This window comes from Podarcis bocagei (genome assembly GCF_964188305.1).
Source record: "Podarcis bocagei genome assembly, chromosome: 7".
NCBI classification, from domain to species: domain Eukaryota; kingdom Metazoa; phylum Chordata; class Lepidosauria; order Squamata; family Lacertidae; genus Podarcis; species Podarcis bocagei.
The window spans coordinates 68113010-68136072 of record NC_138132.1 but is presented as its reverse complement, the minus strand read 5'-3'; the positions used below and the strand labels follow the sequence as shown (position 1 = coordinate 68136072).

Below are 23063 nucleotides of genomic sequence, written 5' to 3'. Positions count from 1 at the left end.
AGTGCACAGACAGTCACTCAGCCTAACCTGCTTCACGGGATTCTGGTAACAGGATTCAAAACAAGGAATCATGCAACTGCATGGTGCATTCTTAAGTAAATAGCAGCAGCAGAGTGGGAAGATCTGGACCACAGGAAGCTCCTTTAACCAATCACACAGAGTTACTAACTCTGCATTCGTCGTCAGTTCTGTTTCAGCCCCAACAGAACCAGCCACCATCAGGAGTAGCCCACATTTCCGTGCGAGTCATTGTTCTGGGTACGCACTCGCTTGGAAGGAAGTCAGCTCTGCGCATGGACTTATGCAGAGATGTAAATGCACCTTCCCTGTTCTCTCACCTTGAGGTCAGCCAATCATCCCCTGGACAAAGAAAAGGGTCAAAATATCATTGCAAGGCTGTGTGGGAAGAGTTGCTAGAAACCGTGGAGAGTGGGGCAGGGCAAGAGAAAGTTCTTGTTCTCGGGTCCCGCTTGCTGTTTCCCACAGGCATCTGGTAGGCTACTGGGAGGACAGGATGCTGCACTAGGTGGGCCACTGGCCTGATCCAGTACAGCTCAGCTCACGTTCTTAGGCAAGTGCCAAAGCAGCGAGAACAGTGTGATTGTGCCTTGCAAGAGAGTCACATTCTGGGGATGTCACATATATGCAGGTACGCGTATACTCAAACCACCGCCATGGAACTGTCGCGAACATTCTTACCCTTTCCAGAACTGGGCTCTGAGCAGGCCTTGCCCCCCAAGCGGGAAGCTTCTAAGCTCAGATTTGCTTTCCCAACTCTTGGAGGCTCCCGCAAGCTTTCGCAAGGTTGCCCAAGTTCCCGCCAGAGCCCCTAAGAGCAGGTAAGGAAGTCTGAGAGCTTGAAAGCTGTTTCTGGGCTGGGAAACCCCTGTGCAAGAAGAGCTTCGAAACTCTCCACCTTTGGAACCGATAGAAGGGAAGTTCAAACCCATCAGCCACCTCCTCCTCTGCAAACCTGTAGCCCAATAGTCTAGCCTTTTATATACAGAGCGTAGCATCTCGTTTACATTGGATACGCACACTGCTTACTGGTATTGTAAATGAAGGAGACCTCTCCCTTCCATCCATTGAAGTGGGTCGGTATTGGGAAGGGGCTTGCAGACATAATTCATCTTTTTCCCCCATTTTCCCTCCCCTTCACATTTCAGAGAACAATTAAATGTGGTGGAGAGATCAGTCCCTGTCACCCAAACACCGTCCTGTCCTTTTCAGAAACAAGAGCCTTTGCTATAACTGAACAGTTTATAATACCAGTTCTCTGTGTGAATATGTATAGGTTTGTGTTTGCATGAATACAGGTGCCCAAAACTTGGATCTAGAGGACAATATGCACGTTTAGACCACATTGGTGCATAAAGAGGGCATTGCTGCATACAATCAGCTATGAAAATGGAGTCCTGTTTATACTTAAAATGAACACCTGCACCAAATTAAGGAAATTGTGAAGTGCTGACATACAAAGCACTTTATGTTTTCCTTAAAAATTATAGGAAGGGATAATTACAATCAAACCACTTTAAATCCTTTAATTGCCATGCTGCAACCATTCCTCATAGGGGAGTTGCTCCATCCTCTTGATCACTTTGGTTGCCCTTTTCATCATCATTCACCCTGCGAGGTTTCCTGATTCTGTTTAATGAACAGTCAGCAACTACCAGAGAGCTGTGCCAGGTGGGGGAGAGGTTGTACTTCACTGGCCAGTGCAGCCTTCCATTTCCCCCCTGGGGCTGCTGCCCTGCCTGCCCCCTTGCCATAAGCTCAAGAGTCTTCCCTCTTCTCTCTAACCACCTCCTTACTTAAAAAAAAAGAAAGAAAAAGATTTGAGCTCTGAAATACTGAAAGCAAAATTAAAACCAAAGCAGTGCAAACTTAATTTATTCTGAGCACTGAATTTGGAGCTTCTCAGGAGAGAACTGGGATTGGTAAATGTTTCGGAGGAAGTACACACACAGAGAGCGCACTGGTGAAAAACACTCAAAAAAAGCATACCAGTTTAGAAACATGATCCTGTTAATTCTCACACAGGAGAAAGAAAACACAAGGATTAGTTCAAGCAGCTTATCCAACCTGCTGCCCTCCAGGTGGTTTAGGCTACACCCCCAGGGTTGATGGCAGCTGTAGTCAAAAATATCTGCGGGGCAACAGGTTGGAGAAAACCGAATTTTCCATGGTTTACATGTGAACTGTCAGTTGAGAACCTTCATTTTGGCAAAGAAAATCCACCCAAGAAGTGTTGAATAGTCTACTTCCCAAATCACAGCAATCGTTAAAAGCTCTGAATCTTTGTTTGCAGCTCTATGCAACATGGCTTGGTTCTCCAACTGTCTGTGCAAAGGGTCACACCAAGCCCACACCCCGCACGCCTCTAATGCTGCAGCGAAAGCCGGAAGAACGTTCCTCAACGAGAAAGACCGACGGGGAGGTCGCCAAAAGAGACGGCGCCGCCAATTCAGCTGTTGTACAAAGGCACGACTCTTGCGATCTCTTGCCTACAAATGGGGCAACGGGGAGGCTGCGGCAGCGCCTGGTAGCACTTGTCGCACGAGCAGACGTGCCCGCACTCGAGGAACACACAGGAGCGGGCATTGCTCAAGCAGACGACGCATGCGTTCAGCGTGTCCCCGCCCGCTGCGATCATCTCCTGCACCTGACGCAAGCGCTGCTTCTCCCGGTGATGGCGGTACTGCTTGTGGAGGACAAAGAAGAGCACGGCGCACGTGGCAAAACCAAAAAGTAGAGTCAGGACCTTCCAGAGACGGACGCTCGATTCTTCCTTCTGGAGCAAGGCCTCAAAATCTAGGCTGCTTAGGTAATAGCGCATCCCCTGCTTGGGGGGCTGCAGCCTGATGGTGTTGTTGTCCAGCACCAGCTCGCCCACTCCGGTAAGCGTCGCCCCCACCTTCAGCATCTCTTCGGTCTCCTTGATGCCTTTGGGGCGCTCCCCGCTGATGTAGTGGCCAATCACGTCTGTGAAGGACTGGACGGACGGGTGGAACTTCTCGTACACTGTCTCCAAGCTGAGCTCGGCAGCGTCCAGGGGTTTCAACACCCTCACGGCGACATCGGTTCCTCCCTCCTGGGGCACCATATCAAAGGCTGTCGTGTTGGTCCTCTGGTGAATGATCTTCTCGTAGTCGCTCCTGGGGAACGAGGACCCAGCAAAAAGGTTTAAAGCAGCAGCAGAAACACAGAACGGGTTGCCCACTTAGCTGGGCCCACCTGCTGCACACATAAAGGTTTGCCCGGACACGGGTCCTAACATTTCGGTCTACAGAAACTTAATGAAGAATTTGATTGAGTTTGCCGGGATTTGCTTGCGCTTCTCTTCCCTCCCCTTCCGTATCATGACTATTCAGATCAGGGACAGGGCAGGTCTATGGCCCTCAGGCCTCTCATCAAGCCATACATCTTCCAAAGTTGCACCCTCCCCTCAGTGTTCTTGCCTGGTTGGAATGCATTCTTGAACTCTGATAATGTTTCTTCCTTCTCTCAATGAAGGACCGAGGTGTGTGTAAAATCTAGCCTGCTATACAAGGTAAAACTTTATTTTCTTTATTGCCAACTTTGCCTCTGGCTCTACCCACCACTGGTCCAAACGGTCCCCTGCCCCTGTTTCCAACTGCAATGCAATTGTCACAAACTGTTTTGTTTTCCTCTTTTGTTTGCTTTTCATTGACACTTTGCCTCACTCTTTACATCTCTCTCTCCCCATCCCATATCTGCCCACTAAGAATGATCCTTTACGCTATACTGAAACGGACTTTGGTCCACAAAACCTTATACCGTAACAAATGCATTAGTCTTTAAGGTGCCACAACACACTTTGATTAAACTTCTTATGTGCTAGATGCAGACTTTGAAAAAACCTGCGGGATCTTTTTTTAGCAAGGGGGCTGCTTTTCTGGCACAGAAGCCAGATTTTTAAAATACACAACTCTCTACCTTGGCAAGTGAGAGGCATTCTCACAGGAGCACATTCCAGCCAGGCAAAAGCACTCATGGGGGGACAGAGCAAGCCCGGTGAGGGGATATAGCCTGGGGAGAGCCCTGGGAGCCAGAGGAGTATAAAGGTATGCATGCAGACTCCACCCTGATAAGAGATTGAAAGGTGGATTATAATAATCTGAATGGCACCTGGCCTACGCTACTGATTAAGCCACATGCTCCAATAAAGGCTCTTGCCTCACACCAATACACCAGTGGAAGCAACAACCCTCTTGCCCCATTTTCAAGTCTGGGAGTGAAATGTACCTACCAGAGGTGCGTGGTTCGGTTCCACACTATCTTGTGCTCCTGCAGTGTTAGCCTCTGAACCACTCCCTTGCAGTTTTCCACAAACTGACTGTTGAGGGTTTCCTTAATAGACCGCACTACACCTATTGGATGGCAGAGGGAAGAAAAAACAGCTGAAAAGAGCTTACTTGCACACCTGAAGACTCACCACAGTGTAACAGAACAGCAAGAGCAATAGGAACCTATTTAATTACCCACAGGTCTAAGGACTATGCAGTGCAGGGACAGTCATGATCACTGGTTGAGGCTGATGGGAGTTGCATTTTAGTGTGCATGTTATACCATAATCCTCCCTGACAGATGGAGCAAACTAGACACCTAATGGCAAACACTCATACATGCTTCCCACCCCCATTACCAGCAACCCACAAGACTCACAAACCCTACCTTCTATTACTGCATAAGGAACACATTTCCCAGGCGCTTCCATAAGGATAGTCTTCAAATCCTGGTCTAGGGTGACTTTTTTCGCTCCCTGGGTGGAGGGAATTAAATATTGGTAAGAGCCCGTTCTTCACTCAAAATCTTTGCATAGGTCTACTTTGCGTAGGAATTAATTGACTACAACCCATAACACAATAATTGTGTACCCCCCACTCCTTTCTCGCCTTTTGGGATTTCCTCCCTTCGTTTGGCATTTGTAGTTTTTGGATCCAATATACTTTTAGTTTATAATGTTCATAACAGGCTTTAACTTTTATAAATTCAACATTTAAAGGCTGTTGCAGCTGCTCCAGATACTTTTCAGTTGAGAAGCAGAACAGACATTGAAAAAATACTGAATACGTAAAATTAAAAATAATGGTTATCTGTGGCCCTGTTCTAAGCAGCAACTGACCTTCAAGCTGTAAACTATTTTTGACTTTTGCCTGTAAATGGCATACAGAATTGCGGTGACAGCTGAACTGGTCGCCAGGAGGATCACCTGTCCCGTCGAAGGACGTCCGGCAGCATCCATTGCTATAATCTAACTCTGGTATATATGCCTAGAAAGAGAAAAATAAAATGGTTTGGGGCTCTTTAGTCAGAAAGCACAAAGGGTTAGAAATAACCTAGCCTCCCATCTCTGCAACACTATATCCCCAAAGACTGCCCAATCCTATTTCAATACTTTACTCCTATGTCTATACGTGTCTTATCTTGCCCACAAGTCATATTATACACCTTAGACTCATTTGGAGTATATCTGGCAACAACCTTCAAGAGTCCACACACAGCAAGAACAGACTGAGGGAAATTTCTCTGGGCATAGTGATATTTTGAAAGAGAGATTTCTTCAGATATGTAAAAATTCTGGAAACAAATAACACATAATAGCCTACCTGTGCTAGTATCAAGGTTGCTTTTGGCTACCATAAGCTGCATTTAAAAAAGAATACAACTATCCAGCCTGGATACAGTAACTGTGAAAGCACCCCAATAGGTGCTTATAAATGATTCTTATGTCTTGGAGAATTCTCTCTGCAAGCTGTCTCCTCATTCATTATGACAACCTTTTATAACACTAATATTTAAAACAATATAGATGGCTGCTAGTTTCTAGAACGTGCCCTGTTCATTTGTGGTTCCTGCTCAACTGAAAATTTGCCTTTTTTATTTACCAGATTTACTATTCTCTAGATGTGGATTCTTGATTTGAATGCGTTTATCTTTTTTCTTTGTATTATATTTTAATTGATTTTCAAATATATACACAAACTTCAAATACAACACCGTATTCAGAAACAATGTGATTTTTCGCATTTATTATAAGTATTTGTGTGCAGCTTTTCCTCTCCAGATTCTACAAAGCAGCTCACATAGATTCATTACACCCCCATGTAGCCTAAAATCAATCAATTCACCCTACAATCATAAAACAGGAAGAAATAGTCACTCTTTCATAACATCAAAAATTAGCAGTCCCAGCAGGTCACAAATCTGCCATTAAAAGTTTGGTTAATATGGTAGCTTTAACCTGGAATACCAAGGAGGTGAATGTACACTACTTTTTATTTCTTTTTATTACCCACCTCGGGAATTTCATTGGCTATCCACTATTCTTAAAGCAAGGAATATTGCAGACCCTCAAAGACTAGAAGATTTATTGTGGCACCAGTTTTCGCAGACTATAATCTGTTTTGTCAGTTAGATACTCATGAAGGACAACATTTTATACACTTGATGAAGGGGTTGTAGACCACGGAAGCAGATGCTTCAATTAAACCCATCAAGGTGGCACAGTACACAATGCCATCTCAAATACAACTGCTGCCTCAGGAAAAAAAACCTCCAGTATCCAGCTCTCCAAACCACCTTCCAGTCACTAACTTATAAAAGTAGTCAAAGCTAATCAGACTAATCCCCAAAACTTTGGGAGATCAAGTTCAAATCCCTCCCCTACTCAGCCATCAAGCTCAGCTGGTGACTTCAGGTCAGCCACAATCTCTCAGGTTACCCTACCTCACAGGGTTGATGGGAGGACAAAATTATAGGATAGAGGCAGGAGAGAACCTTTGCATACTCTCTGAGCAACACGGAATAAAGGGATATAAATGTAATAATGCAACAAGCAGAGCTCTACCATACCAGGCCAGAGGCCCATCTAGACCAACATTGTGCTTTTCACAATGGGGAGGTCACAAACGGGGGCTGTACACCACAGCCCTCTCCCAGATGGTTCCACAGTTTATCTTCTTCATGAAATTTGGCTCATCTCCCTTTAAAGCTGCTTGAGGTGGGAGTCTATGCTCAAATCATGTGGCAGGCAGTTCCACAAGACAAGTCAACATAATGTGAAGGACCAGTCTCTTCTGCCAGTCAGTTCATGCCAGTGTCCCTTTCCTGTAATACTGTATATCAGTAAAGCTACAACGGCCGCACCCCCAAGCTGCCAACACCAATCTCAGGATTCCCCAGGGCAAGCAAGCCACCCCTAAAAGAGACTCCACCCCTACGCCCTCTATCCCCAGGGTAACACTGGAGGCTTCCACCATATCCGGCTCCAGAAAAAGGATGCTCTCCAGACAGCATTCCTACCCCTATTTTGTGTCTTCCTCCGACCTACTTCCGGGAAGGAAATTTTCTTCCTGTCGACGTCTGATGACATCAAAGAGGCCCAAAAGGATGTTTTTCATAGAATTTCAGGGCGCTGCCTAGAGCGACGCGAAGCTCCAACATCCGGTCGCTCGGCTCATGCAAATAACCCGTGAACCATAGACTTAGAAAAAAATAGTAGACTGATCACTCCTGTCTTTAGACGCATCACGTCCTGGCTCCTACTTTCGAGGGAGGGTGGTGCTAACAAACGATGCCATTGGGGGAATCTAGAACAGTAGCCGACCAGCCTCTCCCTTCCCAGCCCCGAGCGCTCTTCCACAGCAGGCCGTGGCTGTTCACGTGACCTCGTTGCTCCCGCAGCGGCCAATCCGGTCTTCAGAAGTTAACCATTTGACGAGAGGCGGGTGGTGGACCTCCGTTGACAGACAAGCGACGAGAGAGGAAGTCCCGCCTCGAGACCCGCCTGTGAAGCGCGACTCTTCTCTTGTTTCCGCCTCTGTGCCCGGGAGGAGGCGGGGCCGAGAAGCGGCTGAGGGACGCCGTCCTTGTTGAAGCTTTATTGTTCCTCCTCCCTCGCGCCCACCTTCGCCCGTGTCCGCCGCCGCGCGGCTCCCAATAAAGGTAACCATGGCAACACCAGCCGGCCTAGGCGCCCGATTTAGGCCCTCTTCGCCGTATCCCAATTCGTCTCTCCTTCACCCGACTGGGGAGGGTGGGGGCCACGAAGAAGACTCTGGCTCTGGGCAGGCCCCTGCGTTTGGCTTCTGCGTGGGCCTGGGGCCTCTCTGGGAGGCCGCCGCCTGGCTCGAGCGGGCGAGGGAGAGAGCGCGCCCGGGTGGGAGGCCTCGTCCGGGACAAGCCCCTCGGGAGGCTGCTGCTGCTGGGGGGGAGCTCTGCGTCCGTCCCCTCGCAGCTGGCCACCGGCCACGCATCTCCCATGAAAGGGCACTCGGCCCAAGTTGGGCCCTGTTAGGCTGTGAGACATGGTAGGGAATGAGGGAGGGAAGATGCCTCGAGGCTGGAGCATCGCTTTCATTGTGTCCCCTACCCCCCCCCCCTTACAAAAAGGCTCCCACGAAAGCTGGGGCACCACAAACTCAGGCCCATCACATGTTTCCAATGCATGACTTCCCTTCAAGAATCCTGGGAGCTGTAGTTCGCCTCTCAAAAGACCTGCAGTTCTCCAAACTGGAGCTTCCAGGGTTCTTTGGGTGAAGCACGGGCGGCACCGGTGTAACCTGGCATCGTTTGTGGGACTTTGCCTTCCTCAAGGAGCTTCCCTTGAGTGGGAAACCAAAGGTCCACAGAACAGCACTGGGCTGTTTGAAAGTTCCTGTCCCCAACAGGCCCATGCTTCTCTTTAACTCTACCATTTCAGATATTTAAGAAGCAGGTAAAAGTAAAAGGTAAAGAAACCCTGGATGGTTAAGTCCAGTCAAAGGTGACTATGGGTTTGTGGCTCTCATCTCGCTGGCGTTTGTCCACAGACAGCTTTCCGGGCCAAGTGGCCAGCATGACTAAAACCACTTCTGGTGCAATGGGACACCATGACAGAAACCAGAGCGCACACAAACGGCGTTTACCTTTCCACCACAGCGGTGCCGTTTATCTACTTGCACTGGCATGCTTTCAAACTGGAGCAGTACTGGGCTTCTTGCAAAGGTTGCTTTCAAATGCCGTTGCACTGCTCTTTGAACCTCCGAAAACCAGGCTCTACAGAGTGCAAGAGGGCAGGTCCCTGCCCCAAGGAGCTTACAGTCTGGAGTTTAACACATGGGAAGCAGCAGAGGCCAGGGACAGGGGAACAAAAACAATTTGTATCCACTTAAGATGGCCCCCCTAGGCTTCCTTACATGTTGAGGTTTGCAATAAGGAATGGGAGCCAGGAAATGTAGATTTTGAGGAAGGATTGGAAGGAAGGCAAGTTTGACACAGCAGACAGAACTAGAAAGCAGAGCAGAGGTCTGTAAATAGTATTACCCTGTTTGGGGAAATACCTTCTTACTCAAAGTCTAGTTGGGTGTTACAGGTGGAAAGCAGTAGTGTCCCAAGGCTGTTCACCTTTGTTCGTGGCAACGCCACAGGTTTGATAACAATGATAGTTTGGGGAAGGGAACAAGTGCAGTCCGCGCAACTAATTTGCTGCTCTTCTCATCTGCATACAGCTGATTGGGAGCAAAACTATACAGAACGTGAAGGGAGCAGAGACGTCCAGGGAGCTATGGATCTTCCAAACTACAGCCAGCAACTACTTCAGCAGCTCCATACACTCTGCAGGGAACAGCAGTTCTGCGACTGTAGCATCTTGGTTGGGACGATGCATTTCCGAGCCCACAAGCTTGTGCTGGCAGCAGCCAGTGTGTTGTTCAGGTCTGTGCTGGATGGAACAGACACAGTCTCCATTGATGCTTCTGTGGTGGCCCCAGATGAATTTGCTCTCCTGCTAGAAATGATATATACAGGCAAGCTGCCTCCTGGGAAGCACAATTTCACCAACATCATATCTGTGGCAGACAGTCTGCAGATGTTTGATGTGGCTGTCAGTTGCAAAACCCTTCTTGGGGACCTTCTGAGCTTTCCAAGTCAAGAAGTGCTGAGGGACATTTCTCTTCAGGCAGGGGATTCATCTAGTAAAGGTGTTGCCACTTTGGACAGTTCTCATGGTGCAAAACTCAGTGTCAAAGTGATGTTGCATCCTGAGCAGGTTTCTTCTGGCTCTGCAGACTCTGTGGACACTACCAGAGTGCAAGGACAGAGCACATGTCAGGAAGCTTCAGACAAGGAAACTCAGCTTCCTGATTCTCATTGCCAGGATCCCAAAGTTCTCCTCCCTCTGTGTCCAGGTGGCCAGAGCATTTGCGAGGAATGGGAGAGCACCAAACTGCCAGAGGCGAAAGACCTGGTTGGAGGTACAGGTGAGAGTGTCACCTTGACATTGCCTGCTCCTAATAAACGATAGAGTAACTTTGCCTGTTGTAATTCTACCCAGTGGACTGATTCATACATGTATGTACCTTGTCTGACAACGGTGAGGTCAATTAGTGAACTGCCTCAGTTGAAAAGTTTGCATTTGATTCTGTGCAGAGACAGCCTTGTTTGTTGTGCTTTCCCTGTGATGGCTGTTTCACACATGGAATTCATCACTTGATGCTGTGAGCTGCTGCTCCTGTTGCAAGCCAAAAGCCAAGAGCTTCTGCCTGTGTCCATGCATGCTTCCCCCCTTGTCTGCAAGAGGAGGGAGATGCACCATCTTAATCAGGAGCCCAGGTGGGAAAAGCAAAGCTCTTCCCAAGAAACTCCTCCAGCAGCACCTATTAGGTAATTAAGACGTTTTGGTTTTTTAGCATAAACATTCCCACCAGAATGTTTCCTTGCACTCATTTGTGCCAGTTTCATTTGTGACTCACTTCCCATGAAACATCCCAAAGCAATTTAGGAACAAGGCATCAACAGTAACAAAGAAAAAAGGAATACAATTTCTAGATGAATAAAGGCTGGGATAAAAATCTGCACTTACAAGGCATTTTGGAAGGAGGTCTTCAGTAGATGCCAACATGGAATGCACTCCCAGATGAAATCTGCTGCAGAGTGCAGTGATCAATTGGGCACATATATCCATTATGTATGCTTGGTGTGCACAGTATGCAGTGTTCTCTTGCTTGGTGAATAATTCTCAGAAGAGGAAGACAAAAGCCCCTGCTATCATCCTGCTTCCACTGGCCTTTCTCCCTTTGACTTTCTGGGCTTCCTCTTTTCATAGGAAGCTCAGAAGAGGTGAAGCCTATAGCTGCTGTGCCCCAGGAAAGTAAGGAAGAGCTTCTAAAGGATTTGACACAGCTGAGGCCTATCCAAGGGCTCTTGGACACATCAGAGGATGATGCTTTCCTCTCTGGGGCAGAAAAGCAGGTAAATTGGAAAAAGAGAAAGGCAGGGGCATACCTGTGTCTTTTTGTCACTCCCTTCTTACCCACATTACCCTTCTCTCTCCCACTAATGCCTCCTTCCTTTCTGCCAAGGAATTTAGCCTAGTACTTAATTCTATGTCAGGCAGAGTTGCCCAGTTCACTTCATGATGGATAGCTCAGTTAGTTAGAGCATGGTGCTGATAACACCAAGGTTGCAGTTTCGATCCCCGTATGGGACAGCTGCATATTCCTGCATTGGAAGGGAGTTGGGACAACATGATCTCAAGGTCTTAAGCTGGATTCATGCATTAGCTGCTGCTTCTGTCAGTTATTTTAAATCAGTTTGCCTTTTTTAATGTTTATCATATATTACATTTATATATCTTTTGTAAGATACCTTGCAAGAGTTTGTACCCTAATAGGTGGTATATAAATGAATTAAACAGATAAGTTAGGGCCAGGTTTTCCCAGTTTGCATTGCTCTTGATAGCTATTAAGCATCAGTGGTGCCTTTGCACAGAATTGGTGCCCAACTGAAATATTTCCTGGAATGCACAGATCCTGTCACTGCCAAACATGCCAGGTTAGATTTCTGAAACATACTTGAAATAGTGTACATGTTTCAAAATTTCAGCTACTGCAAACTGCATCAAAGTGTGTATGGGGGTAGGGGAGTATTGCATGTGCGCTTGCTACGTTTCTCAGAATCTCCTGCTTAGCTGTGTAATTGTCCTTGCAGGCTGCCATGGACTGCTCTGAGGGCAGCTCACCCAGGGACGCTGCAGAGAATCTGTTCAAGGAGGAGAAGATCCTGAGCCCAGAGGCCCTGTCAAAGTTTCTCGGGGCCCTGAAAGCTCCTTTCCCTGGCCTGGGTCTCCTGCTGGACCGTTGGGTGGCTGCAGCAGTTGGTTCTGACAGCACAGGTACCCTTGGGGTGACAATTTGGCGGCGGTGAGTGTTCAGAAAAGGCTTTGCATGCTATGGCTCCAACTGAGCTCTCGCTCAGCATCATGGAACAGAGGGTGCCCACCCCCCACCTTGTCCAACGTAGACCATAGATGGTCTTTGTGACATGCAGGAGAGTCTTCACCCACAACATAGACTCTTTCTGCATACAGCTGGTCTTGCTTGCTTGCTCAGGATGGCCTGTTCCTACATGTCCTCTAGTCTAGGTTTGAAACCATCCCATCTGGGTTATCCAGGCTCCAAGAGACAGTTTGAAGATTTCTCACAATGGGGAGCACATAATGGGGCAGGGAAATGGCATGACTGTTGGGAAGCTGAGGCTCTGCAGTAGCCCTCTAGTTGGTAATTTGACACCCCACCCCACCCCGTTTCCATAGTTGGCTCTAGTGACAACATTGCCACAGAAATACTACTGAGGCATCGCAAGCTGATTTCCGAGGCCCTCCAGCAGGGAGCTGGTCCAGAGGAGGAGTTGCCACCAGTAGAAGCAGACCTGGCCAAACCAGCCAAGGAGGTTCAGGATGCTGTCCCTGGATGCCAGGTGTGTATATCTCAGGTGTGCTAAGTCTGTAGCAGGATGTCTTCTGGGTAGATTCAGACAGCCAATGGCCAGGTAAATGTGTGCTTCACTGCTTAGCCGTAACCCCATTGCAACATCACCCCCAATGACCGGGAAGGTGGTCGTGCTGCTTCTTTATCAAATGCATTATCAGCTTATGTGATTCACTGCCACAAGATAAAAAATGGACACATTCAGGGAGGAAGTTGATCATCAACAGCCCTCTACCACTGTAGCTCAACAGAGCTTCTATGTTGCATTTCATTTTGGTTGGTTATGTATTTATTTATTTACACATGAAAACCATTCCTTGCCCTATAGGCTCTCAGGGCATGTTTAAAGGTAAAAGTACCCCTGCCCATACGGGCCAGTCTTGACAGACTCTAGGGTTGTGCACTCATCTCACTCTAGAGGCCGGGAGCCAGCACTGTCCGCAGACGTGGCCAGCGTGACGAAGCTGCTCCGGCGAACCGGCACCAGAGCAGCACACGGAACGCCGTTTACCTTCCCGCTAGAAAGCGGTACCTATTTATCTACTTGCACTTAATTGTGCTTTCGAACTGCTAGGTGGGCAGGAGCTGGGACCGAACGATGGGAGCTCACCCCACCGCGGGGATTCGAACCGCCGACCATGCGATCGGCAAGTCCTAGGCGCTGAGGTTTTACCCACAGCGCCACCCGCGTCCCCCAGGGCATGTTTAGGAGTCAATAAACGACTGCGGTTCGACAGGGCAGGGCTGCTGTCTTTTATGTCTCTGCTTCGCAGCTCCCAGAGGCATGTGGCTGAACTCGCTGGACCTTCTGGGTTGATCTAGTCCCCCATGCCACACATGGGGAGCATCTGCACCTGCTCGGGCACCCAGTGGAGAGATCAAATAATCCTGCCATGCAGCAGGGTAGGGGGACTCGCTTCATTGTGTGTTTCTTCTGTGGCTTTTCCCAGCTGGTGAGCACTTGCCTGCAGGAGGTGGCCCCTGCGACCTCCTGGAGGGCAGCTCTGAGCAGTGCCTGGAACAATAAGCCACTTCCTGCCACCCAGATCTGCCAGCTCCTCTGCAGCATTCAGGAGTCATTCCCAGGCCTGCAGACAGTGATGCAGGAACTACAGCAAGCTGGTGAGAATCTTTCTGCCTTGTATATGCCACTCTCTAGGCACGTGGTGGGGGACACGCCCGGCCCCAGTCTACAATTGGCAACATACACATCTGTGTGCATGCTTGAGAGGTGCATTGTTTTGTGGTCAATTTGGCAGAACTTGAGGCAAAGGGAGAGTGGGGGGAGCAGCTCACTGCAAAGCGACTCCCGCTGCGCATCAGTTCAGGAATCCACAGCCAGGAGGCTGAATGCTGCCCAGAGTCACTCCCAGCTTCTTTCAGGGGGCTGCTGAAGAAGAAGCCTTTCATTGCAGAGTAGAGGTAGTACTCAAAGGCCTACGGTTTTGGGTTGTTGCATGAGGGGCCTGGTTGTTGTACAAGGGTCCAGTAGGGGGGAGCAGGCAGAGGAAAGTGTGGAAGACACTTTCACATGGCAGCTGATTTTGCCTGGTTTCTTCTGCTTTCTTCTACTGCCATGGGGAGGAGGAGAGAGTGGTGCAGTTCATGGAAGCATTCTCTAACCCTGAAAACCCTGCTCAGTCCCCTGAAGGCGGCCCTGTTTAGGGAAGTTTTTAATGTTTGATGTTTTATCGTGTTTTTAATATTCTGTTGGGAGCCGCCAAGAGTGGCTGGGGAAGCCCAGCCAGATGGGTGGGGTATAAATAAATAAATTATTATTATTATTATTGTTATTATTGTTATTATTGTTATTATTGTTATTGTTATTATGAGAGATTCCACCAGACACAACCCCCCTCCCTTGCACACTTAAGGCCTAGAAACTTGCTTAATTAAAGGCAGAATAGATTTTCAGGTTTTTAAGTATTATTATCAATCAACTTCTACACAATCATCTGAAGACAGTGTACAGGAGAAACAGGAAAATGTTTTTTTTAAAAAAAACAGCAGGTACACCGAAAACAAAAGTAAGACAATGCAAAATATAGACCCTTATAGCAAAAACCCATTTCTCCTGTTGCTGAGCTGTGCAGTTCATGGGAAGAGCGGTGTCCCCCTCAGGTGCAGGGATGTCCTTGCAGGATTTCTCCTTCCCTTCAAGCCGCCTGACCTTGAGGTAGTTGATCCTCGTTGCCCAGCCTATCTTGCACTTTCCAAGTAGCTTTAGGGAAGTGGTACAAGGTTTTTGCCTCAGTTTCTACAAAGATTAAAGCTATGTGACCTGCATATGTTGCACCCGTTCAAGTGCGCTTCAGAATTCCTATTGTCTTACACAGTTGGTGTAAGTTTTGCTTGGCAAGGGGGTAGATAAGAAGCTGAAGCAGTTGCTACTGCTGACCACTCCTGGGAATTCCTCTGGAACTGTCCTGATGCTTGGAAGCACTTACTAGAAACTAGTAAGCTAGAAGCTAGAAACTTGACCCTTACAAAGGTTCTCAGCATATTGTTCTACAGATATTTTTGGCTCCTGCTGATGGCCCTGAAGCCACGGTCCACATGCCTCAGAACGGCTGTTTCCTTTTGTTCTTCCACAGGGCTCTTGACAGCTGTTGGCGGAGGGAAGGCCAGTGTCTGGAAATGGAAGGTGAACAGCATGTCTCAGGTTGAAGCGGTGGGCAAAGCAGAGCCAAAGGGGGGCCAAAGCCCAGAGGCCCCCAGGGGGGCTGCCTCCCCAAAGAGCTTTGCCTGCAAGGCCTGCGAGAAGAGCTTTCGCTTCTACTGCCGCCTGAAGGTACACGAGAAGCGCTGCCGGGTGGCCCACCAGAAATCGGCGCAGTGCCCAGAGTGTGGCGAGGCGAAGGCCTCCAAGGCAGAGCTGGAGAAGCACCAGGCGGAGGCTCACGGCAAGCTAGGCTCCTCCCTGCGGAAGAAGAAGCCCAAGAAGCCCCGCCTCCCCGTGGCCTGCGACATTTGTGGGCGGGAGTTTGCACACACATCAGGTATGGCCAGCCGCAGGGCTCCTGGGAGTTGCAGGCTTCCCTTTTATCTCTTCATTTACAGTCAGGCCCCCTTTGCATTCAGAAGTGAAACCCCAGAGGTCCAGTCATCCTCTAGATTGGGGTTTCTCAAACTTGGGTCTTCAGCTGTTTTTGGACTCCCATCATCCCTAGCTATCTGGACCAGTGGCCAGGAATGATGGGAATTGTAGTCCAAAAGCAGCTGGCGACCCAAGTTTGAGAAACCCTGCTCTAGATCCAGATGCCTGCTGAGCCTGGCTGAGGCAGAGGGAGCAGGCTTGGCAGCCCATTTCAAAGCCTTGAGGCTGGAGAAGAAGCCTTGCTCCTCCCACTCTGCTTAGCCCAGTCTAGATGACTTTCTCTGGGCACATTGCGAGGGGTGTGCGAGTGAATGCCACTTCCTTACCATGCCCTAGAAAAGCTTGAGAGAGGGCTCTTCCCACAGCAGGGACTTTTCCCAGCGTGAATCCCCTCCGCTGCAGCCTGGGCCCAGTTTGAGCAGGCGGTGGTGAGCAGCTCTGTGTCCCTCGAGAAGCTGATCTGAAAAGGCTGCACATGGTGTGCTGGGGAGCTGAAGGCTTCCTGCCTCACCTGCTGCTGTTTCCTTGTTCCTCCCCGCCTCCCCTCAGGGATGCAGTACCACAAGCTGACGGAGCACTTTGACGAGAAGCCCTTTTCCTGCGAAGAGTGCGGCGCCAAGTTTGCGGCCAACTCCACGCTCAAAAACCACCAGCGCCTGCACACAGGTGACCAGCCCTTCGCCTGCAAGCACTGCCAGATGAGCTTCGCCCAGGCTTCAGCTCTTGCCTACCATACCAAGAAGAAGCACGCCAAAGGTGAGGCCAGGCACCCCTCCGGGTCAGCCTCCGACCGCAGCAACTTGACAGGAGTCAGGGAAGCTAGCAAAGAACCAGGGGCCCTGCCAACACGTGTCATTTCCCCCTGCACACCCAGAGGCTGCATCTCACGCAGCCCACTGCCGAAATGTGCCAAGGCTCCCCAGTAGAGTATGGGTTGGGCTGTGATGTGCTGCTGCACAGCAGGGCTGAGAGTCAGGGAAAGGCACCTTGGCAAGCAGCACTGAGCCCCGCTGTGTGGAGGAGGCTAAACTTCACAGAGGCCCAAGCTGCTGGGTACTGAACGTTGGGGTGTATGAGTGCTTCCCTTATGGGGCTACAGGGAAGAGACTGACCTCATCACAGCTTTGAAGACCCCAAAGTGGGTTGCTTCCCTCTGTGCCCTCTGTCCCTTTTTTGGCTCCTCTTGCTGTCTTTTCCAGCTGATCCCTGTCACTCTGAGACAGTGTTTGAGATTAGCCAGGCGCATTTTGCACCTGGCTTTTGAACACTTCTGACCAAGTGAAGATGCCTGGGTGCCAGGATGGCGTTTGACACCCGCTGTCCAGAGGTGCATGCCTGGGGGTCATTGGATCTGGACTGTTTTCACACACTCATACCCCATCCTGTAGAATTCTGCCGGTAATATTTTATTGGCACAATTGGAATGAATTTCAGGAACCCAAATGCTTTTTCTGCACAGCCTGAGCAGGAGCAGTCACCATTAAGAAAAACAGGTCAGAATAGGCCTTTCTCTGGGTCAAGTGACTTTTCATCTTTAAGGTCATCAAGCTCCTAACCTGGCTCAAGATTGTCATCTGAACTAGCTGGATGTTTAACTGAGAATCAATTAGTGGCAACTAGACATTTCATTTTGGCAACTGCAACCTTGGTTTAAGGAGCCATTTGGCGCCTAGCTTGTATATCTGATTTTCTAACACTGCTGCGAGACCAGGCACTGCTTGGGTATTCTGGAAAGCTGATGGTGGTCTTTCTAGCATGCCAGTCCTTCCATGCTTAGGCTCAGTGCCATAATATTTGCCCTCATACCAACACACTGCACTGGCTCTCTTGGCAGGGAAGATGTATGCTTGCCAGTACTGTGCCGCCGTCTTCGCACAGTCCATTGAGCTGTCCCGCCACGTGCGCACCCACACAGGTGACAAACCCTACGTCTGCCGGGAATGTGGGAAAGGCTTCCGCCAAGCCAACGGTCTCTCCATACACCTGCACACCTTTCACAGTGAGTGCCTTGAGCTTCATAATAATAAATGACAGCAAACAATGACAGCAACAGCTTCCCACCCTCCCTAGCTTTGTAAGTTTTGCCATTTACTGCTCATGCACTTAAAAGTGCTGCAAACACACCCTGGAAGGAAGCAGTTGCAGGATGCCCCCTGCTCTGCCTCTTATTGTGAGGGCATCCCCTTCCTGGACCAGTGCCAGAGATCTAGAGGAGTTGCTCATCATTATTATTATTTAGAGATTTTTTTATAACGCTGAGTAATCTGAGAGTTCTTGCTCTCAAGCTTACACTCTTGCATGTGTTGCTGCTTTGGAGAAGGAGGCAGTCCTGAGCCCTTGAGGTAGGGTGACCCCAACTGTCCTTCCAGGAGCTGGAGGTCTGCTATTGGTGGCAGCTGTTCTTCTGTGTCTCTGCCTAAAAGTCCCACACAGCAGGGTATAGTCAAGGGCTTGGGCTCTGCCAGCAAGGCTGGAATCATGAGGAGCACCAACATGATGCCTAGCTAAGACTGAATGTGGTCCTGGTTGTGAGCAAAGTCTCTCCTGGGGGTAGGGCAGTCATAATCTAAGGGGAAACAGTTGTGTGATTGTAACCAGCTCCTGTTTTGTCCTTCTCCTCCTGAACCCTCTGCATGTGAACTCGTTTCCTGGCCCCACCTTTCTGCCCTCCCCTCCACATGGGGACTCAGACATTGACGACCCCTATGACTGCCAGAAGTGCCAGATGAGCTTCCCCACCCTGCAGGAGCACCAGAAGCACATCCATGCAGCCCACTCCAGGGAGTACCACCCATGCCCGACCTGTGGGAAGGTTTTCAGTGCACCGTCCCTGCTGGAGCGCCACGTGGTCACCCATGTCGGGGGGAAACCTTTCAGCTGCCAGATCTGCAACAAAGCTTATCAGGTGGGTCTGCTTTGGCAGAAGCAGCGGCCAATGGGACAACCATCCCTCCCCTTTGCCATTCTTAGGTCTCACCTCTCCCTCACACACACAGGCACGTCTTCCATTGCTTCCCCTGTCTCTGGGAATCCAAAAGTGCTGAATTCTAAAATGGACATTTTGTCTTTTTGTACATGATAAAAAGCTGTATTTCGCACAATGCGTTTTACAATAAAAATCAGTCAAAGGTGACTTCGTAACAATAAAATACCAAATAAAACCAGCCCATTGGTTCCAAAGACTGTGTTTACAACAGGCAATCAGATTCTGACTTGGTCACTCCTTTGCACCCAGGGATGGCAGAGAAGGAGCACCAGGGAAGTCTTACTTGGACTTCTTCCAAAGACTTGCCTCCACTGAAGATCAGGCTCTGCTGTGTGCATCCATTCACCTCCCTTTGTGGATAGATAGAAAATGCAATTGGGGGCATGTGGGGTAGCAACAGCCAAGGGAATGATGTGGCAGTGTTTCCTTTGGAGACAGAAGCCATTGTCTACCTTGGGGGTGGAGTGAGGGAGTGGAAACCCTATAGTTAGTGTGAATCCCAGAGTCGAGGCTTTGAACCTGCAGCCCAAGCCCCTCTGTGGGTTGTGATAACCAGAATGGATTTGCTCCCTCCAGCAATTGTCAGGGCTGTGGTACCACAATCGGACTCATCACCCGGACATCTTTGCTGCTCAAAACCACCGGTCCTCCAAGTTCTCTTCGCTGCAGTGCAGCTCCTGCGATAAGACCTTTCCCAGCACTGCAGCCCACAGGAGACACACCAAGGAAGAGCATGCAGGTAAAGGACTCAGAGGGCAAAGGTGCCACCTTGGTGCCTTCTGCTCTTGGTGCCTGACAGATCTTGTCTCTTTGGCACGGCGCCTCCAGCTCATCACTGGCTGTTAGGTGAACTTTGTGGGATCAGACCAAGGTCCAGCTCATTCGGCAGCCTGTCTTTCTCTACCTTTGTTCCTGGCAAAGTCAAAAGCAGGGTGGTCCCTGCCCTCCCCCAGCATTGTGTTCAGAGGTAGACTTCCTCTGGGGGTGTGGAGGTATATGGAACCCACCACACTCTTCCTAGGAACTGTTGGACCTCCACAAAACCTCCGTTGCTTGCCATAGTTTGGTGGGGTTTGGGTGCATGCTTTCTTCACACTTCACTTTTTAGGCAGTGGTTTTGGATTGAGGGGACAAGTGTCGGGAGCCTGGCGGATCCCACAACAGCCAGGTTTTGGGGGAGAGGGATCCACTCTACTGAGGTGGGTGGCTTACCATTGGCTCTTTGTGCTGTGTTGGTTGGAAGAGAATGCATTAGAGGAGCCACCCAAAAAGGCTTTGCAAGCCCTTCTCCTGAGCAGGGGACTGGGTGAAGGTCAGTGGATATCTGGCCTGTAGCTGAACCCTCATTTTGATAAACTACCCACCGGGGATCTCACGGCTTTCCTTTAGAAGTGACATTCCATGAGTGTGAGAAGTGCAAGAGACTCTTCCCTTCGGTCGCTTTGCTGCAGGCCCATGAGAAAAGCCAGCACTCGGGTGAGTGTGCCCCTAATTTTCCCCTTGTTGCCCCTCTCCCTGGAGGTTCCCATTTCCCTGTCTACTCATGACTGCGCTGTCTCTCTCTCTCTCTCTCTTAGGATCTCAGCCCCTCCACTGCCCACACTGCTCAGCCTCTTTCCACCTCCAGGGGGCACTGCAGCAGCACCTGGCCACCAAACACACCAGTCCTTCGGAGCCTTCCTGGGTCTGCACACTCTGCGAGGAAGTCTTCCCTGGACAAGAGCAGCTGGAGCAGCACTGTGGTGCTGAGCACCCAAAGGTGGTGGTTGCCAGTTCACAAGTTCCAATGGCCCAGGTAGTGCAGGTCAGTGATACCTTTCCCATTAGGGATGTTAAGCTGACCCCTTCCCAGTCCTTTGTCTGGGCCCCTGTTCTGTTTCATCCCATCAGGAAGGGCAAAGCCTCTTAACACAGCTTCCCCCACACGCAAAGTTTTTCCTGGTGTGTTACGATATAGGCCAGATGTGGGGAACCTCCAGTCCATGGGCCCAATTGACTGCCAGCCGGTCAGATCCAGTTCCCCAGTCTGGATATAAACAGTGACGCCCCTTTTCTTCTGATGCCAACTTGGAGTTGCCTCAACTTCACCCACTCCCCATTATACTGTGAAGAGGAAAGCCAGGCTGAGTGTGAGTGGCTACCTGCCCGCAAAGTGAATGTCCAGCATACTCTTCTGCCCAGCTGAAGCAGTGACATCCATGTCCTTTCCTTGCCAGGTGCTTCAGACACCTGAGCCGGTGGTCACCGTGGCAGAGCCGGAATTTGCTGACGCTCAGGTGTTTCTGACGTTGCCAGAAGTACAGGGTACCAAAGTGGAGCACAGCTGGTGATGGTGAATTCGGAAGACTTGCTGGATGAAAAAGTCACGGCGATGTGAGATGGGGAGAGGGATAGCCTGTGCCAGCCTGTGCTTTTGTTGGGCTGGAACCTGCTTGAACATTTGCCATGGAGCAAGGCACAGCAGGGATGAAAGCAATCCTAGAAAAACAGGGTGTCCAGGATGGAAAGGTTTGGATCAGATGCGCCCATTGAAAGGCAAACTCTCCCTTCTGGGCATCATAGGAGGCTGCGTGGTTTTGTTCTCCACCTGGCTGTGCCCTTTTTAAGGCTTCCTTCCCTTCTGTTTGGGTACGCTAGGCCATTTATGAGATGAATAGGGGAGCTGCGTGAGGGCTGCCCAGGGGCCTGGGTGCCACGTTTATTTTTCTGCTCCTGGAAGCAGGCGTAGGGGAACATGGTGATCCAAATAGAGAGTGGCAAAGCGGATGGCAGAAGCATGGCTGCCTTGCCATGTGGGCAGGTAGTTGAGGACAAGAACCCCTACCCAACCTACTCCTAAGAACACGGCTGCTCATCCTGCAGTCCATGAGCTCCATCCAGAACCATCTCAAGGCTTGAGGGGTCTCTGGATAAACTTCCCTCTGGTAGGCCATTCATTGGTGGGTCCTGGTAGACTTACCAGGCAATGGTGGCAGCTGTGACACTGAGAAGCTGGATCAAAGTGCCCTTTAAATTTCCCTCCAGGCTCCCACCTGTTGTTTCACTCTTGGGATTGTGTGAAGCTTGTCCCAGCCACCTTGCTCTGCTTGGACCAGAACTTTTTTTTTTAACGGATTGGGGGGGGGGGGTCCAAGGCAGTTGTCACAAATGGGCCCCGGCAGCTGTACTGGCCCTTGCACTGCAACATATTCTTCATGAGGCAGTCCTTTGGCAAACATGGCTTTGAGCTTTCTAGAAACAGCTTGCAAGCAAGACCTTGTAATATGCATCAGTAGCTCTGACGTACTCAACTGTGCGAGGACAAACTGGTATTGAAATTACTTATATGAAGTTAGCAAACATTAACAATGATGTTTACAAACTGGCTGAATAAACTGAGCTCCTGTTTTGTATGAGTCTGTGCTACACGTCTTATTTAGTGATAATCCTAAACCCTGAATTCATTTGTTCCTGTTGAAAATCTCTCAGAGTCAGCCTGGGTTTACCGAATATTGAACATGGGTGAGCATCTTCAGCCTGGCTTGGCTTACTGTTTCATTTTTTATTTGGAAGTGTATTTTATTTCTTTTCAAAAAAGAGAAATAACAGGGAACCCAGGAACAGCTCTGGAGTACATTTTATGTTTTAAATACACACTATGCAAATGACGTAACACAGGACGAAGAGGCATTCTGTGTTCAGTTTGTCTTATCCCTTTGACTCCATTACCTTTTTATGTGGCGCCAAATCCCTTCATAAAGTGGCATGTGGAATGGCGGTGGTGGGGACTTGGACAGTGTTGATGCTTCTGCACAATGAATGAATGACTCCAGGGCTTTTTTCAGCTGGAACTTGACAGAACTTAGTTCCAGTACCTCTCAGGTGGGCACCATTGCCATTCTAAGAGAAGGAGGGGGGTGTTCATGGTGAGTTCCAGGACTTCTTTTTCTAGAAAAATAGCACTGAATGAATCCATGTTTGACCCAAGCTCTTTAACCATTGTATAGTGCAGTGTTGGGCATTCAGAAAGTCAGTCCAGCCACCCTTTCAGTGAAGGCCATTGCTACTCTTCCAATGTTGATATTGATGAGTTATGGATGTACGTTAAAAACTTCTGAATGAAGTGAATGAACGAATGAAAAGAGGGGCGGAGCAGGGCAGAACCCACCCCTCTGGGCTGTGCCTTCCATCTGCAGGTTGTGAACATCAGTAGCACCTACAAAATTAC

The 23063-nt window shown here is 49.4% G+C and overlaps 2 protein-coding genes across 8 annotated transcripts; one reads left to right on the top strand and one right to left on the bottom strand.

Moving 5' to 3' along the window:
* Positions 1-1876: 1876 nt before the first annotated feature.
* MUL1 (mitochondrial E3 ubiquitin protein ligase 1) lies at positions 1877-7557 on the bottom strand. 3 transcript variants are annotated; one of them, XM_081204048.1, is made up of 5 exons: positions 7330-7548; positions 5150-5297; positions 4699-4786; positions 4274-4394; positions 1877-3158 (listed from the first exon to the last, which is right to left on the bottom strand). In XM_081204048.1, exons 2-5 carry the CDS (start codon positions 5267-5269, stop codon positions 2468-2470), a joined length of 1020 nt encoding a protein of 339 aa, XP_081060174.1. In that variant the 5' UTR covers positions 5270-5297; positions 7330-7548; the 3' UTR covers positions 1877-2467. The 3 variants fall into 3 exon arrangements, with proteins under 3 accessions (XP_081060174.1, XP_081060175.1, XP_081060176.1); XM_081204049.1 differs by lacking the exon at positions 7330-7548 and adding an exon at positions 6324-6744; XM_081204050.1 differs by lacking the exon at positions 4699-4786 and having other exon boundaries at positions 7358-7557.
* Positions 7558-7584: 27 nt separating this feature from the next.
* Positions 7585-22251, top strand: LOC308592503 (zinc finger and BTB domain-containing protein 40-like). 5 transcript variants are annotated; one of them, XM_081204045.1, is made up of 14 exons: positions 7585-7971; positions 9516-10265; positions 11111-11256; positions 11995-12178; positions 12599-12762; positions 13724-13895; positions 15368-15772; positions 16420-16626; positions 17705-17869; positions 18561-18775; positions 19433-19595; positions 20246-20332; positions 20434-20660; positions 21073-22251. In XM_081204045.1, the coding sequence occupies exons 2-14, from the start codon at positions 9572-9574 to the stop codon at positions 21184-21186; spliced, it is 2943 nt and encodes a 980-aa protein (XP_081060171.1). In that variant the 5' UTR covers positions 7585-7971; positions 9516-9571; the 3' UTR covers positions 21187-22251. The 5 variants fall into 5 exon arrangements, with proteins under 5 accessions (XP_081060171.1, XP_081060172.1, XP_081060170.1 ...); XM_081204046.1 differs by lacking the exon at positions 7585-7971 and adding an exon at positions 8200-8326; XM_081204044.1 differs by lacking the exon at positions 7585-7971 and having other exon boundaries at positions 8440-10265; positions 20434-20651.
* Positions 22252-23063: the final 812 nt, after the last annotated feature.